The sequence below is a fragment of the Arvicanthis niloticus genome, chromosome 8 (genome assembly GCF_011762505.2).
Source record: "Arvicanthis niloticus isolate mArvNil1 chromosome 8, mArvNil1.pat.X, whole genome shotgun sequence".
Classification (NCBI taxonomy): Eukaryota; Metazoa; Chordata; class Mammalia; order Rodentia; family Muridae; genus Arvicanthis; species Arvicanthis niloticus.
In genome coordinates, this window is record NC_047665.1 from 72,278,157 (window position 1) to 72,294,382 (window position 16,226).

The window sequence follows — 16,226 nt, forward strand, 5'->3', positions numbered from 1 at the left end:
CTGAAACAGACACGTTTGAGAACTCAAAAATAAATTCGATGTGTGTGCATTCACCCATCACACTGCCAACTGCTGGATTTTTAAAATTAGTATAGACATTTAACTCCATACCTCGTTCATTTAAAAAGAGGAATTCAAGATTAATCAACCTAAATATTTACTTTCTTTGTTGACAATTTAAGGGGGAACTCCCTCACAGAGGCAAAGGGAGGGGAGATGGGATGGGGGTTTCTGGAGGGGAAATTGGGAAAGGGGCTAAGTTTGTAATGTAAATAAATAAAATATTCAATAAAAAGAAAGATAATGTTATTAATAAATATTTTTCACAAATATAAAAAAATTCAAGCCAGGCATGAAGATACATACCTTAAATTCCAGCACTTGGTAAGCAGATGCAGGTGGATCTCTGTGAGTGCAAGAATAGCCTGAACTACATAGAGAGTTCCAGGACAGCTAGAGCTGTAAGACACTGTCTCACAGACAATTAATACTAAAAAAAACATAAAAATGAAATCAAAAGTAACCTTTAAAAGAAAACTAAGTCCCTTCCTCTCTATCTAACCTCCCTGGGTCTATGAATTGCAGGTTGGTTATCATTTGTTTGATAGCTAATATCCACATATAAATGAGAACATGCCATGTTTATCTTTCTAGGTCTGGGTGCATTCAGAAAATTCCGGAGCTTGGTGACGTGCACTTGTGTGTCCTGGGGTGGAGTTTCTGAGGAGGGTTCACTGATGAGGGAATACACACACTGGATATGCACAGCACTATCCCATTGGTCTGGACAGAATCACAGAAATCAGCTAAGCCCCCTGATTCTCTTCTGCTTCCTGACTCAGTGGGGTGTGAACTATACAACACCTCCTAGCCCTTCCCTCCCTCCCCTCTCTCCACCCTCTCTACCCTGAGGAAACTAAACCAGAAACCCCTGTCATAGACACCTGGTCAATTGGACCTCAAAGCGCATGACCTTGGCCATGAGGACCCCAGCAAATGGTGAGCAGCCTCGACTTTTCTCTTTTCCTGCACCACTTTCAGGCATTCACTCAGCCTCTGCCAAACAACCAGCTTTTTGCCTCTTTCCCTCTAGGATAATCTGTGTCCACGTAGCCTCTCACCAAACCAGTGTAGTCTGCCTGGGTATACTGCTGTGCCCTGTCCACACATGCTGAACGAACATCATAACCACAATTTAGGGAATGAAACAAATATTAACAATTTAATAAAACCATGAAACATTGAAAACAATCACAGGAGTAAAAAGGCTATTTCTCAGGGGGACGCGAGAGATGGATGCAGGGCAGGGAGAGCTGCTACATTAAAATCAGGAAATGATTCGGTTGAGACATCAGACTGGTGCTGTCTGAACAAATAGACCCCCACTGGTGATAGAGGGTGACAGGGTCATTCTCTAAGGAGTTAGACCCATTGCACCAAGGGCAAGATGTGTGAAGGACCACTGTGTCTGCTGACATGGTGAGACACAGGTTCTGCAGCTGCTAGCAGGTGTGCTGATGTCACATCTGGTTCTAATAGCAGAATATTCTGGTGGGTTGGGGGCACTCTGTCACTGGTGCCCAATCTGGTTCCAGCTGCAGTTGCACTGATGGAACCCACAAGTCAATCTCTGAATCTTCAGATGTGTGGCTCCCCAGATCTAAGGATGAAGACAAATCTGCAGCCAATGCAGGCTTGTGCAGAAGGGGAAGTGGGGGTGGGGGTGCAGGAGTCATGGTCCCCAAGATGAAACCTTCTCTCAGCCTTTCCAAAGACAGAGGAGACCATGTCTGCTGGGAAGCTCGACTGTGGCCTAAAAAAGGGCATGTGCCCAGGCCAGGGTCGAGTGACAGCTCCTGCGAACAGGAGCCTCTCAAGCCACCCCCACCAACCAAGTACTGAACCTCACACACAGGGTTTCAAACACCTACCTGAGTCTTCTTCGTCCTCTCTCTCTGACTCATTGGACTCTTGCTGCAATTCCATGAGAAGATTATAAACACGGAAATTAAGATGAGAGTAGGGCATGTTCACACTCAAGTAGGCCTTCAGTTTTCTCAGGATGGATAGGTCTGAGGTCTGACAAAACTCCTCAGGGTATTTGTCTATCCATGTGTTCAGGAAAGAACAGAGGATGCTGGGGAAAGGGGATGGACAACACAGTCGATGGCCAGGTCTTTCCTTTTTCAACCCTCCCATGGCTTCTGTCTACAGGGAGGACTACAAGGAAGAGATTCCTCAGCCCTGTGCAGAGGAATGCTGTGAGCAGGGCTGTGAGGTCCTAGTGAGCAGGGAGCCTCACACACCTCGTTGCCAGCCTCTAGTGGAGAACAGCTGAGCAAGCCTCCTGGCATGGCCTGGTATATGGACAGAGTTTCACAGCAACACTTAGGCCTCAGAATCCCCAATTGCACCACTTGCAAGAACCATGCCCATGCAATTTTCATCCTGCAGGCACTGCTTGGACAACAGTATGGTACTAGAATCCAGGAGAAGAATGAGAGCAAAGCACTGGCTGTTCCTTACCTTAGGAACCCAAATGACCCCACACTGGAAACCCAAATCTTTCCTCTTGTTGCAAAGCCCACTTACCTCTTTACTTGTTCATCCTCTTTGCAATCCGGGCGGAAGTATGCATACCTAGAGGAGACCAGAACAGATGTCACCTGTAAAATCACAGGCCCCCACCTAAAAGTCATCTAAGAGGCAGGTGGCTACCTGGACAAGAGTCAAAATACAGAACTTGGAAGTTCTGTCTGCTCTCAGAATTATTAGTTCACCTGCATACAGTAGGTGCTTCAAGGATGTTTGTGCAATGGGTGAGCACAAACGTCTCTATTCAGACATCTCAGTGATCACAGGTCTCTCAGATTGCCCTCCATAGGTCTCCACTCTGGACACATCTATATTGGGTACTTCAATAGGAATTCTGGAATGTTCTCTACAAATGGGAGAAGTGCTTCCACCAAGGCCTCAGAAATATTGGGCAAAAGATAGAAAGCTTCTTTAAGGTACAGAGGACAGCTACATTCATTAGGGTCCCAGTTTGGAGAGCACCTCCCTTGGGCCAAGCCTGGGAGAAGCATTTTTCACTCCATACTTCTGGGTACAAGAAGTAGAAACAGTGCTTTCAAGACCCAACAAGAGAATCTCAGACCTCTGGCCTTGGAGGTGGACACTCACCGTTTCAACAGGAGATCCACCACATGCCGTGTGGTAGTGAAACTTCTGTATGCATCCAGGAAGGCAGGGGCAAAGAAGGAGTCTCCACCCCACAGGGATGGCACCAAGTGGTTCACCAGCTTTTCCACCGTGTCTGCAGTGATGCGGAACTCTCTACATGGCTCCTTCATGTCCTTTGGGGTACACTCATGCTCACCCTGAGGAGACAACACCATAGATGGTTTAAACAAACACAGGTCTGCAACATTCTCAGTGGTTTTCATCACTACAAGTCTTCCTCAGTCATTACAGTGTCAAACACGCAGAGTAAAACTAGGGGAAACTCTGAGAATTCCGAGAGGGTACCTTGTCTGCGTGTTCCTGGGCTTGGCTGTCCTGTGTCAAGTCTGTTTCCTTCTGGGCAAATGGCCAGAGGCATTGGAGGCAAGAAAAAATTATGAATTTCCAGATCCCTCCATGGTCCTCGCTCTTATCTTTCTTGAGACCTGAGTCTCCAGTCGTCCAACAACACAAAGAGAACATCCTTCTCTCTCTAAGCTCATGGACAAGTGAGCCTGCTGGGCTGTCTCCAAGCAGTTGGCTGCCTGGTTATCAGGGCTCTGCATTGTTGGGTCATTGTAAAGGGAGTGAGGTCACTTCATGGGGGTCCCTTTACTGTACCCTCTTCACACAGGGCTTTCCCTAAATGCTTCTAGGTTTCCTCATACTTCCCATGTACACAAGTGGACACAGATACATGGGTGTGAACTATTCCACTGCTCCAAGGGATGTCTGGATACAGGAAGTAACTCAGCTTTGTAATCTGAGTCCCTACACTTAAATAGCCTCTCTATCTCTACACCTAAAATCAGCCCTGCTCACCCAGGCCCACCTAAAACCCTAGCCATGGTGCCTTCTTTCATGCTACATTGTGTGTGGTAAGTGTGGAAAGCAAGCATGTGTGCATGCGACACACACACACACACACCTGTGCCAGCTCCCAGCCCCACAGTGTCAGTGTTCTTGCATGGCAATCATCTTTCTCAGGACAAGTTCCCACCCTCATCATATTACAGCCCAAGCCCAGAGGTGCAGCTCTCTGTAAACTGCTGGCCCAGCCACATCCACCAGCTTCAAGATGGAAGCTGGCCCCCAACACTGTTTCAGAACTGATTTGTCCTCCATTGTTTCTGCTTCAAGTTCCTGCTTGAGTCCTTGTCCTGACTGTCTCCAGTGATGACCTGTAGCCTGCAAGAAACCTTTGCCTTCCCTGAGGTGCTTCTGGTCATGGTGCTTCTCACAGCAACAGAATGAAAGCCCAACACCATAATTTCTATGTCACCATACATGTCATCTGGCAGACAACCTCTTCTCTAGTTGCTCATCCCCTCCCTTCCCTGTGAAATGAGATCATTTCTTCCTTTTTACTCACTGATTGCTTTTTGTGTGCACCAGTGGTCTCTGCTCCAAAGTCCTTTGCTTTCAAGCCATGGCCAGACCTCATTCACAGTAATTAGGGAGCCAGAGACTGATGAGGTAATACCATGGGCATGTCAGGACTTCACAAGGAGCTCTAGAGGGGCAGTTTTAGAGTTCATGAACATCGTGTTCCCCTTGTCAACATGAACTGCACTTCTCCCTTTACTCCTATTTAGATGTTCCCATGGTTTCTGTGAGAGATTCCTTCAGTTCTATTAGCCTGGGCATCGATCTAGTCCTTTTTTTCTGAAAGTTTGCCAGCAGGAAAAGCAGTGCAGGATAAGGCACTGGAGAGAGATCCTGAGAGGAGTCCTGGAGGATGCAGCAGCTTCCCTCTACAGTCCAGCTTTACCAATGGCCTCTGAGCCTCACCACTGCCCCCATGTGGAGGATCGGATATAGCAGATGACAATAAGGAGAAAACCTACCTTCAATACACTGTAATTATTTTATGAAGAGTGTCTGATGGGTAGCTATCACTGGTTAAGAGGTTGTTACAAAAGAAATTAAAGACCGGGTAATAAAAGTTTGTCGTCTCGATGCATCCCATAATAAACTTTTCCAGGGACTGAATCTGAAGTGAGTCAGAGGCAGCTAGCTGTTCAGGGGTGCAAGAGACCAAATCCCCAAGATGAGACTGTCTCTCGAACTTTCCAAAGACAGAGGAGACCATGTCTGAAAGGAATCTCGACAGTTTCCTACAAAAGGTCATGTGCCCAGGCCAGGATCGAGTGACAGCTTCTGCAAACAGGAGCCTCTCAAGTCATCCCCCAGCACACCAGGTACTGAACCTCACACACAGGCCTCAAACACCCACTGAGTCTGTTCATTGCTCTGCGAGTCGCTAGTTTCTTGATCCTTCAGCTGGATCAGAAGCATATGGACACAGACTGCCAGATCTGAGCAGGAAATGTTCAGAAGCAAGTAGACTATCAGCTGGTTCAGTATGGATAAATCTGAGGCCTGGCAAAAATCCTCAGGAATCTTGTCCATCCATATCTACAGGAAGGTGTGGGACCATGAAAGGTAGCGTGGTCCTGAACTGAGCTAAGGCTTGAAGCCCCTGAAGGGACACTAGGAGCTTTACTTGTTCTAGGGCACCAGGTTTTTGTCAGATGCAGCCTCCTATAGATTTGTGGCCATGGGTCACTTAATGGAGCCCCAAGGCCCTCCACATGTAGAGGACATGACCTTTGGTCATGTAGGCTCAAGACAGATCTTCATTGTAATGAAGTACCTAATGGCCTGGAGAGCTTACCCAATAAAATTTTCTTTCTAGATAGTTCTCCCTGCAAAAGGTATTTAACCTCAGGCCCACCCTGAGAAAGGGGGTATGATTTTACACATCCACTTTCCACCATGACAATAAATGCCTTAATACAATGGACTGCTTCTTTTCATGGGGATCCACTGTGGGGAGGAGCCATGGAGAAGGCCTTTGCCTATAAAGCCGCCATCAAATCTCCCATAGATGGGCTCTCTGCACTCCCAGCAGTGACTACCACCAAGCTCAAGCCTGCCACCCATCAAGCCAAAAGACTCGCCCTGCAGGACCAGCCTGAGCTCCTCCTTTTATTCCCCCCTTCCCACATGGCCTGGGCTACATCCAGCCTGTGGGGCCTCCACTCCACTCTCAGACCTTCTGCAGCTTCTAGTGGGGCCTGGATGTCCAAAAACCTGGGGACCAGATGGCCCCAGCCTCCTTGCAGGCCCAGGGACTCCCTGAGCCACCTTTGGCTCTCCAGAACCACATACTGCACTTCCCCACCTTGGAGCTGTGTCCTGGGACTTCACTACAACCTGACACCCACTTGGAGCACCATGGGTAAGGTCAGTCACTTCCCATATCCTGCTTCCCCAAACAGTCGGGCCTTCTGGGGGAGCAGATATGGGACCCACAACCCTGCAGGAAGGTAGTGATGGCTTGTGGGACCTTATAAAGAGCAGAGGCAGAGGCCTGATCTCTCTTTGCTTAGCTCTCCCATGGGCCCTCATGGAGGACTCCCATGCAGAAGATGATCAGGCCATATGCACATGGACATGGTGGGCAGAGGTGTGTGGTCCAAGTGAGCAGGGGACTCTGTATACCTTACACTCAGGCTCTGATGGAGGACAGCTGGAAAAACCTGCCTGGAATGTGCTGGGATGAGAATGGATCCTCACAGTGGCCAGACCTGAGTCTCTATACCCTCTTCTTTATTTGCCAATATCTCATCCCCTTTAAATCTCTCCCTTTCATAGGCAATGATTCAGGTTTGAGCGCTTAGTAGAAATCAAAAGCTATGTGAGACCCATTCTCTAAACTTTGGTACCCAAATATTCTTATTCTGGAGGCGATAGCTTTCCCTTGTAACATGCAGCCCACTTCCTTCTTTACTTGCTCATCCTCTCCAAGATGGGAGAAGAAGTATTTATATCTAGAGGAGACCAGGAAGGATGTCACTTGTAAAGTCCTGGTCTCCTACCTCTAAGATATCTGGGGGTCAGCAAAACTCTAGGAGTAAAACAGAAGTGCAGGGTGTCTATCTCCTGTCAGGATTGTTACCCTGTATATAGTAGGTGCTTCATATATGTTTGTGCATTGTGTGAACCAAAACATTCAATCCAGATATGTCAGCAGGCTCAGAGTCCCTCAGATTTCCTTCCAGGGGTCTCTGCTCTGCTGTGGTCCTTTCAGATAGATTCTAGAAGTTCTTTTACAAATGGGAGAGTTGCTTTGCTTGAGGCCTGAGACAATGGGGCCCAGAACAGAGAGCTTCAGCATTCTACAGGGGACAGCCACACAGATGGCTCTCAACTCGTGACAGCCCACTCCTCAGGACCAGAACTGGGGGAAGTATCACTGCGATAATGTCACACGGTCCCCACAATAGCCTTGGAAATATACATAAGCTTAACACATCACAGGACCAGCCAGGGTGACCTCAGAGGAGGGCACTCACCTCATGAACAGCAGGTCAAGCTCTTGTTTGCTGGTGGCAAACTTTCTGTATGTATACAGGAAGGCAGGGACAAAGAAGGGGCCTCCAGCCTGCAAGGAAGGTGCCAGATGGTCCATCAGCCTCCCCATGTTCCCACTGATATGTGTTCCTATGAAGTGCTCCTCCAGGGTCAGTTTGGACTCAGACTTGCTCTCACTCTGAGGAGAGATCAGTATGGACGGTTCAAACAGTCTGCAAAGTGATGGTCCACTCATTGCCATTCTGTATTTTCCTCAACAGTCACGTGTCAGGGGCAGCTTTGCTTATACACTGAAGGCCTAAATTCAGCCACAGGCCTAAGTCAGCCTGCTAACACAAAGTCTCGGGTCTCTGTGGAAAAACACTGAAACAGATAGCTATAAGATACTGCAAGCAAGCAGCTTTGGCTGAAATTTGCCAACCTGGGTCCTCATAGACCTTGTAGATAAGTAGCCTTGGTGAATACTACCAACTTAGATTAGGACAAGTGAATCACAGGCAGAGTCATAGTCTCCTGTCCCCTGAATGTTCACCCAGCTGACACTCTGTTCTGGAAGATATCTGTACTCCCCCTGAACACCTACACTCCCATGTCATCCCCTTCCCCACATCCTGCCTTTTTGTGTATATAACCCCTGTGTGAAAAAGTAAAAAGGGCGATTTGATCAGCCTATAGACAGATCGCCATTCTTTGTGTTCACCTGTCTCCCATCTTCTCTTTCAGGTGACCTCCCCGGACCCTTCTTTAATGCCCTGCTGGCCCAGACAGTGACACTCTCAAATAAGATGAGAGAAATTTAGGGAGCTGACTGACTTAGAAACACAGATGGACATATCTGTTACTCAAAAATACATTGCCAACAGCTGATGGGGATAAATGTACATCCAGGTTGGGGTCTAACCTGTGGCTTCTGCCTTTAAATAAAGGGCAGTGTCACAGAACAGTCCCAGCTGTGAGAGCGAAGCCCGTGTCTCCCAGAATGGGGATCCTTTACTCTAGGGAGGAGAGAACTTCCACTGTGGTCTCAGCAGCAGAGCATAGTCCTGCAGAAGCAGTCTCTACAGACCTCTCAGTAAGGAGAAACATGCACATTGGCTGGCTTCTCCTTCTGCCTGTGAAAAGCAAGTAGAGGCAAAAGCTGGCCAGTCAGAAACGCAGGCTGATAATGCCAACAACATGCCTGTCACAGAGCAAGGCAGCAAGCAGGCACGGCCACCAGGGCTAAAAGAGTGCAAGCAGGCTTGGTAAATTCCTCCAAAGTGAACAGACTTCCTGATTTTCCCTGTATCTAAAGAGACATACCCATGTACAGTGACCCACCTCCTTAAGGTTTCCAATCTGCTGCCCCAGTATCGTTACTGATGCATGCTGATAGTTATTTGGCTTTTGTGGGGTGCTAGGGTCCACTGCAGGGCCCCACACATGCTAAGCAAGTGCTGTACCACTGAGCCACCACCTCTAACCAGTGGGATGATTAGGAGTGCCATCTGCAGTGTAGGAAAACTGTCTGAACTGTCCTACAAGTTATCCATGTCCCCTTCCCGTGGGATTTGGTGCTTTGCCTCTTCTCTTCATGCTCCTCATCTCCCCACTTCTTGGAACCCCATCTCTTCATGTCTACTCAGTGCTTGTCTTTCTCTGTGGTATTGCTTGCTTTTCTGTTGCTGTGACACAACACCCTGACCAAAAGCCACTTAAGGGAAGGAAGGGCTTATCTGAGTTTACAGGTGACAGCCAGTCCATCATTAAGGGATGTCACACAGGGACTCAAGCAGGAACCTGAAGCAGAAACTGTGGAGGAACACTGCTTGGTGACTTGATTGCAGGCTGATTCTTAGCTCTCTTTTAAGTAGCATTTGTAGCTAGGGATAGTGTCAGCCACAGTGGCACAGTTAACATCAATTCACAGTCAACACAATTGTCCATGGACATGTCCTCAATCTAATTGGATTTAAGCAATTCTTCAACTGAGGGCTGTAATTTTTTCAGAAGACTCTAGGGTATCAATTGAACAACCGTTTCATAGGCTCTCATATTAGATATTATATATAAGGTATTTTATTACAATTAATAACAATAGCAAAAATACAGTTATGAAATAGCAACAAAATAATTTTATGGTTAGGGATGTCACCATAACGTGAGGAACTGTGTTAAAATCAGGCACGTGGGGAACCACTGGTCTAGTTGACAACTGAATATTAAGTTGACAATTAAGATTAACTAGGCCTTACGGTCAAGTACATTTCAAACAGTGAAGCAGTACAGTTAGTTACTCCTTGCTATTGTCCTATATATACATTATCTCCTTTAATGCTAAGATACTTATGAGGAAGGTAGTGTTTTCTTTACTGTATAAATCATGGAATACAAACTTGGCCAAGACCATCCCATTAGTGACACCTGGAATCTGTACGCAGAGCTCTCTTGGTTTGGATGAGAAATCATCCCTAGAGTTTGAATACTTGATTCCCAATTGATGGCACCATTGGGAGATCTAAGAGGTGGCCTTCCTTATTGGAGGAAATATGTCACCTCCTAACACTTTCCTACAGTGCTCTGAGAGTTTAAAAACTCGGGTCACTTTTGAGTTCACTCTCTGTTTTGTTCTTGTGTTTCAAGATGTGAGTCCACAGCTTCCAGCTCCACCCACCAGACCTGCACTCTGACAGCATGGACTATAACCCTCTGCAGTCATATGTTCAAATAAACTCTTTTCTCTGTAAGTTGGGTTGGTCATGATGTTTTGTCACAGTAATGGAAAAGCAGCTAATACAAATATCAGAAGAGGAGTAGGAAGATCCACCATACACATTGCATATGGTAAACCACAGAAATATGAATCTTAAAAGCAGGATAAAACTCATAATGATAGAGTAGTTTTTAAATATTTTTTTCACTTCTGGAAGTTTGCCAACACGTGTGGAGACAACACAATGTTTATGTCGGGTCGGTGGCACTCACCTCTGGAGATGGTTGTCATCATGTACAAAATAAATAATGCTTATACAAATGTTTACTTTCTGATGCGAGGCTTCAACAGCCTTATTAGGGATGCAAATACCTACAGTTCTCAGGCAATAAAAAGAATGTTGCCAGAATTTTTAACTATTGTCTCATTTACAAAGATAATATTAAATCTAAATTCCTTGCTTGTTTATTTGTTTGGGTTTTTTGCTTGTTTTATTTTTGAGACAAGGTTCCTCTGTGTAGCCTTGGTTGTTATGGAACTTGATCTGAAGACTAGGCTGACCTCGAACTCACAGAACTTCTCCTGCTCCTGCCTCTGCATTCCCACATCCTGGGATTAAAGGCATGCACCACCATTGCACAGTTTTAAATCTAAATTTTTTGGAAACATTAAAAATAGGTTGGTAGTTGAAAAATTTGTAAGGAATCACTTATTAGCTTACTGAATCCCCAAATTTGTGTGGTTCTACAGGTGTTCAATAAATTTTAAATGCTTATTATAAGAATCAACTATCAAGTAGGTTCACATAGAGGTACCAACATAACGGGTGAAAACAACGTGCTTTGAAGTCAGACTTGAGTTTTGTATTCTGACACTGCAGCCTGCTAGCTACGAAAATTGGGCAACTTATTTTTCAGCTCATTCTGTTGTTCATTGAAAAGGTGGAGCTCTGGAGGGCCAAGAAAGGGAGAAAAATGAGGTGTTGGAGCTGCTTCAGGTCTTTCTGCTCTCTACCTCCCTGCCCAGTCCACTCACCCTCCCACTTGCTCACGACCCAGAACACTCTCCACTATGGCCTCTTCAGAAAGTCCGCATGTGAGCAAAGGCATGAAGCAAGTGTAGGTGTCTCTGCCTCATGGGGAGAAAGTTGAAGTCATGCATGACTGGATTGATGGGACTGGAAATACAATGAGCAATACACCTGGTGCCCCAGACTGAGACCAAGGGTGAAGAGTTATCTGAATTGTATTCAGGAGACTCTTACCCCTTTCAAATCTCTAACAGAGACAGGTACCTTGTCCCTGGTGCCACATTCAGGACCCCTTCTGCAGAAACCTAACAAACTGCTGTAGTTTTCAAGTATGACTGGAAGTCTGAGGCAAACAGTTTGAGGCACATCTGTGAATGGATATATAAATGGTGAGCAAGCAGCACTCATGACTTGGAAGGGAGCAGGGATACACGTCCATGGGGACAGGTGGGTTTTTCTTTGGTTTGTCCTTCAGTGGCTTCCCTGGGCAAAGACCCATATTCCTACACTCAGCCAGAGCATCCTTTTTAGAATGCTAAACCCTGACTTTCAAAATAAGCTAAGAGAATTCAGAACTGCTAGGTCAGTCCTACAAGATTTGTTTAAAGAAGTGCCATGTCTACAGGTGGAAGCAAGATTGTTATCGCCACAATAGCACATAAAAGTATAAATCTTGTTAGAAGAATAGACTCAGAGTGAGAGACAAAAACATGGCTCATTAGCCACCAAACCACTGTAGTGGTTTGAGTAGGCATGGCCCCCATAGAGTCATGTGTTTGAATCCTTGGTCCACAGGGAGTGGCACTATTAGGAGGTGTGGCCTTGTTGGAGCAGGTGTGTCCTTGGAGGAAGTTTGTCACTGTGAGGGTGGGCTTTGAGGTCTCCTCTGCTTAAGCTATGCCTAGTGTGACACACAATCTCCTTTTGCTGCCTATGAATCAAAATGTAGACCTCTCAGCTCCTTCTCCAGCCCCCTGTCTGCCTGCATGCTGCCATGCTTCTGTCATGATGATAATGAACTAAACCTCCAGAACTACAAGGCAGTCCCATTTAAGTACCTTTTTCTTTATAAAGGTTACCTTGGTCATGGTGTCTTTTCAGAGCAATAAAACCCTAACTAGACAACCAAAAAGACCAATCTAAGCAAGACTCGGCCAACAAATATTTAAAACCAGAGGAAAATAAACAAAACAATGTGTGTGTAGTCCAGACCTTTATGGTGGGTGCTGGGAGAGGGAGATCTGAACTCATGTCTACTGTACATGACATAATGCCAACCTGGACTCAGCCCACACAGGGAAAGCCCAGAGGCACTTTGCACCCAGCTCTCCAGGTGGTAAGGCAGAGGAGCAGACATCAAATGACAGCTTCCTCAGAGCCCTTTCTGGTTGGCATGGGATTAGAGCAAAGGAGCTACTCTTCCTAGTGTCCCGTGTCCTACCAAATATTTCTCCTGCTCTCGTCTCACTTGTAGTAAATAGAGTACTGGGGAGGGGCGAGGTGGTGCTGTCTGTTGCTGGAATGGGTTTCTCTAATACTGCCTGTTTAGTAGTGTGGGGGGCTGGAGCGCTTCCTTATTTAGGCATTGGCATCAGTCCATCTTAGGAAGGAAGGAATCATAGTATCCTTTGGAAATCAGAGTCTTCTTGTAGGATTATGGGTCTCGAATCTGCTCCACCACAGGGCTAGGCCACTCAGGGAGGCAGGACGCTATGCGAGTAGTTGACCATGCTTACCCCATGCTATCGCTGGGCGGGTGCTGAGCCATAGGGAAGCCCTGGGACACTGCTCCAGGGGTGGGAAAGAGCAGTCTGAGGCATGGGACAGCCGGAGCTGGCTCACGAGTCCCTGGGCCTCCAAAGAGGCCAGGGCCCTCTGGTTCTCAGGCTCTTGGACATCCAGGAGCCACTGAAAAGCTGCAGAAGGGCTGAGAACGGAATGGGGCCCATGGGCTGGATCTAGCCTAAGGGTTGGGGGATGGGGGAGGAAGCTCTGGCTGGTCCCCAGGGAAGAATCCTTGGCTTGACAGGTGGCAGGCTTGAGTTTGGTGGTGACTGTGGCTGGGAGTGCAGAGAGGCCTTCTATGGGAGATTAGATGGCGGCTCTATAGGCGAAGGCCTTCTTCATGGCTCCCCACAGCAGATCCTGATGAAAAGAGGCAGTCCATGGATTTAAGACATTTATTGTCATGGTAGAAAGTGGATGAGTAAAACCATACCCCATTTCTCAGGGTGGGCCTGAGGTTAAATACCTTTTGCAAAGAGGAGTCTCTGGGAAGGAAAGCTTATTGGCTAATCCCTCCAGGCCTTTAGGTACCTCATTAAAATGGAGCTCTGTCTTAAGCCCACATGACCACAAGTCATGCCCTCTACCTATGGAGGGGCTAGGGCATTGCCCTTGTGTGACTGATGGTCACAAATCTATGGGGGGGGGGGTTGTGGCTAGTGGCAGGGGCCTGGTGCCTGGGAACAGGAGAAGCACTGATCGTCCATTCAGGGTTTCCGGGGCTTCAAGCCTTAGCTCAACCAAGGACCAAGCTACCTTTCATGGTCCCACATCTCGTGAAACATGCAATATCTGAAAAGGGCTGGGGATAGCTAATGCAGTGAAGCAGAGGCAGAAAAAAATGGGTTTATTTCTTCCTCTTTGCTGTTACTGTTGGCATACCTATCCAGAACTAGGACCTCAGACCTTGACCGCTGAACCATCTCTACAGTGCTAGGTTTTCTTCTGGTTTTGTTTGATCTGACCTTTCACATTTTTTCTATGCCTGGTATCCAGCAGTCACATCTTCAGCCCAGCTCTCTCCCAGAACTACAGCCTCCTATAATCAGCGTTTGAGTCAGCATCTGCATTTGGTTATCAAATGGGCACCTCCCATTTGTACCAAGCTTCAGCTCCTGATACCCTCCCCTTTCATTTCCTCAGGCCCCTTCTCCTCCTTCCCATTTGATGTAAGTGTTTACATGTATTTCTTTGGGAGAGAGGCATGTGCCATGGGGGTCAGAGGGCAACCTGCACTCTCTACCATGTGGGTTACAAAGATGGAACTTAGGTCACTGGACTTGGTGACAACTGCTTTTACCTGCTGAGCCATGTAGCCAGGCCCTCCAATCCCATTTCTATCAGTCTCCACAGCACTTGTTACCACCCAGAACCTACATATGTCATTTATTTATTTATTTACTTATTTACTTATTTATTTACTTATTTATTGTTTGTTTCCCTTTAAAATAGTGGAAGCTCCATCTTTGTACTTTCTGGACAGAACTTGCAACAAGCTCAATGCTTTCACACACCACAGATCCTGTTAGGGTCATCTTCTTGCTACATGAGGGATCGGATCCAGAACTCATGTAGATGCCAAAATCAAAAGGTGCTTAAATATCTTCTACAAAATAATAAATGATTTACATAGGACCTTTGCATACCTTCCTGTGTACACAAATCACCCCTAGATTGATTATATATTTAAGAAACATAAATGCTGTGTATACAGTTGCTGTATTATGCCTAACAACAAAGACAATTAAAAGGGTCTGTACATGGTGCTGGAAAGATGGCTCAGTATGTAAGAGCATTTATTATTCTTAAAGAGAACCTGGGTTTGATTCCCGGTACCCATAGCAGCTTCCTGCCTATAACTCCAGTACCAGGTGGTAAGGAGCCTTCTCTCACCCTCCAAGGGTAGTGCACACACATGGTACACATACACATGTAAAAAGAAAACTAAAAACAAGCAACTCATTTAAAAAGTCTATACATGTTCACTATAAATGCAGACTTTGAAAATAGCTCTGCTCTGCACTTCATTTGGTTGTTGGATGCAGGACTGAGGTAGAGAGTGCTGACTGTAACAGTAGAACTCACCACTTCTCACCATAACCATTCTTAACCACCAGCCTTTGTCTCCCACACAGACTGTAGCAATACTCTCCACTCAGTACAGTGGACAGAGAGGTTCTTTTAAAATCCAAGTTATATCACATCTTTCGTCTGATAGAAGAATTCCAAGGAAAATCCAAGTGCTTACAGTGGATGCCACTTACCAATAGCGGTCTGTTCTTTTCTTCTTTTCTCCCTCAGCTTGCTGTATTCTAGAGATATTTCTCTGTCCTTACTGTCACTTTCTGGGTTTTTAAATTCTATCTTATCATTGCCAGAGGCAGGAGAGTTTAACAAGACAGATATGTGTCTCTGCCATACATACCAGAAGACAAAAAATTTTGTTCTCCATGGAATCTCAGCTGAGAATTCTCTCACCTTTAGACATAGTTTTATCTCAGAGCCTTGAGACGTACTGTACATTCTTCGGGAGCATTCTTCTTATGGCTATCTAACCTACTCCATTGCCTCCTGCTAGCCTCTCCTGGTCACTATTATAAGAAGCAATCTATTTTCTTTAATTGCACTGTGTGTGTGTGTGTGTGTGTGTGTGTGTGTACATATGTATACCTGTGCTTGCGATGGCATGTATGTGGAGGTCAGAGAACAACCTGTGTGAGTCTGGTCTCTCCTTCTATCATGTAGGATTTATGGGTGGATGTACTTTTAACCATTGAGCCATCCCACCAGCCCATGGGTACTTTATTTTCATTTGCTCAGAACCCTTCTCAGTTCTACCTGTTTCGCTACTTGTCAGCATCTGGAACCTTTGGTTCTTTTTTTGTTGACTTCCCTCTTCTAGAAGGGTATGATTCAGGAGGTACACCACTATACCATGGCATATGGTCCACTTCATGGTGCATGGCACCTGCTCTGGTGGTAACTGTTGTGTGCTGTCGGCCATGCCTTCCCACTTGTCCCTGCCACCACCCACGGAGCTTCACTTCCCAGCATACCCTGCTTTATCTACCAAATCCTATCTTTGCTTTAAGTACCTGTGTCTTGATCCTTTTCCTG

The 16,226-nt window shown here is 46.3% G+C and overlaps 1 protein-coding gene across 1 annotated transcript in view; it reads right to left on the minus strand.

Moving 5' to 3' along the window:
* Positions 1-1,197: 1,197 nt before the first annotated feature.
* LOC117713529 (ral guanine nucleotide dissociation stimulator-like) overlaps positions 1,198-16,226 on the minus strand; it is a 31,738-nt gene continuing 16,709 nt past the window's right edge. The window contains exons 3-6 of the mRNA XM_076939604.1: positions 3,184-3,380; positions 2,593-2,640; positions 1,932-2,137; positions 1,198-1,660 (exon numbers count right to left, since the gene is read on the minus strand). Of these exons, the coding sequence (XP_076795719.1) occupies positions 1,533-1,660; positions 1,932-2,137; positions 2,593-2,640; positions 3,184-3,353 (552 nt within the window). The 5' untranslated portion in view covers positions 3,354-3,380 and the 3' untranslated portion in view covers positions 1,198-1,532. The remainder of the gene's footprint in view (positions 1,661-1,931; positions 2,138-2,592; positions 2,641-3,183; positions 3,381-16,226) is intronic.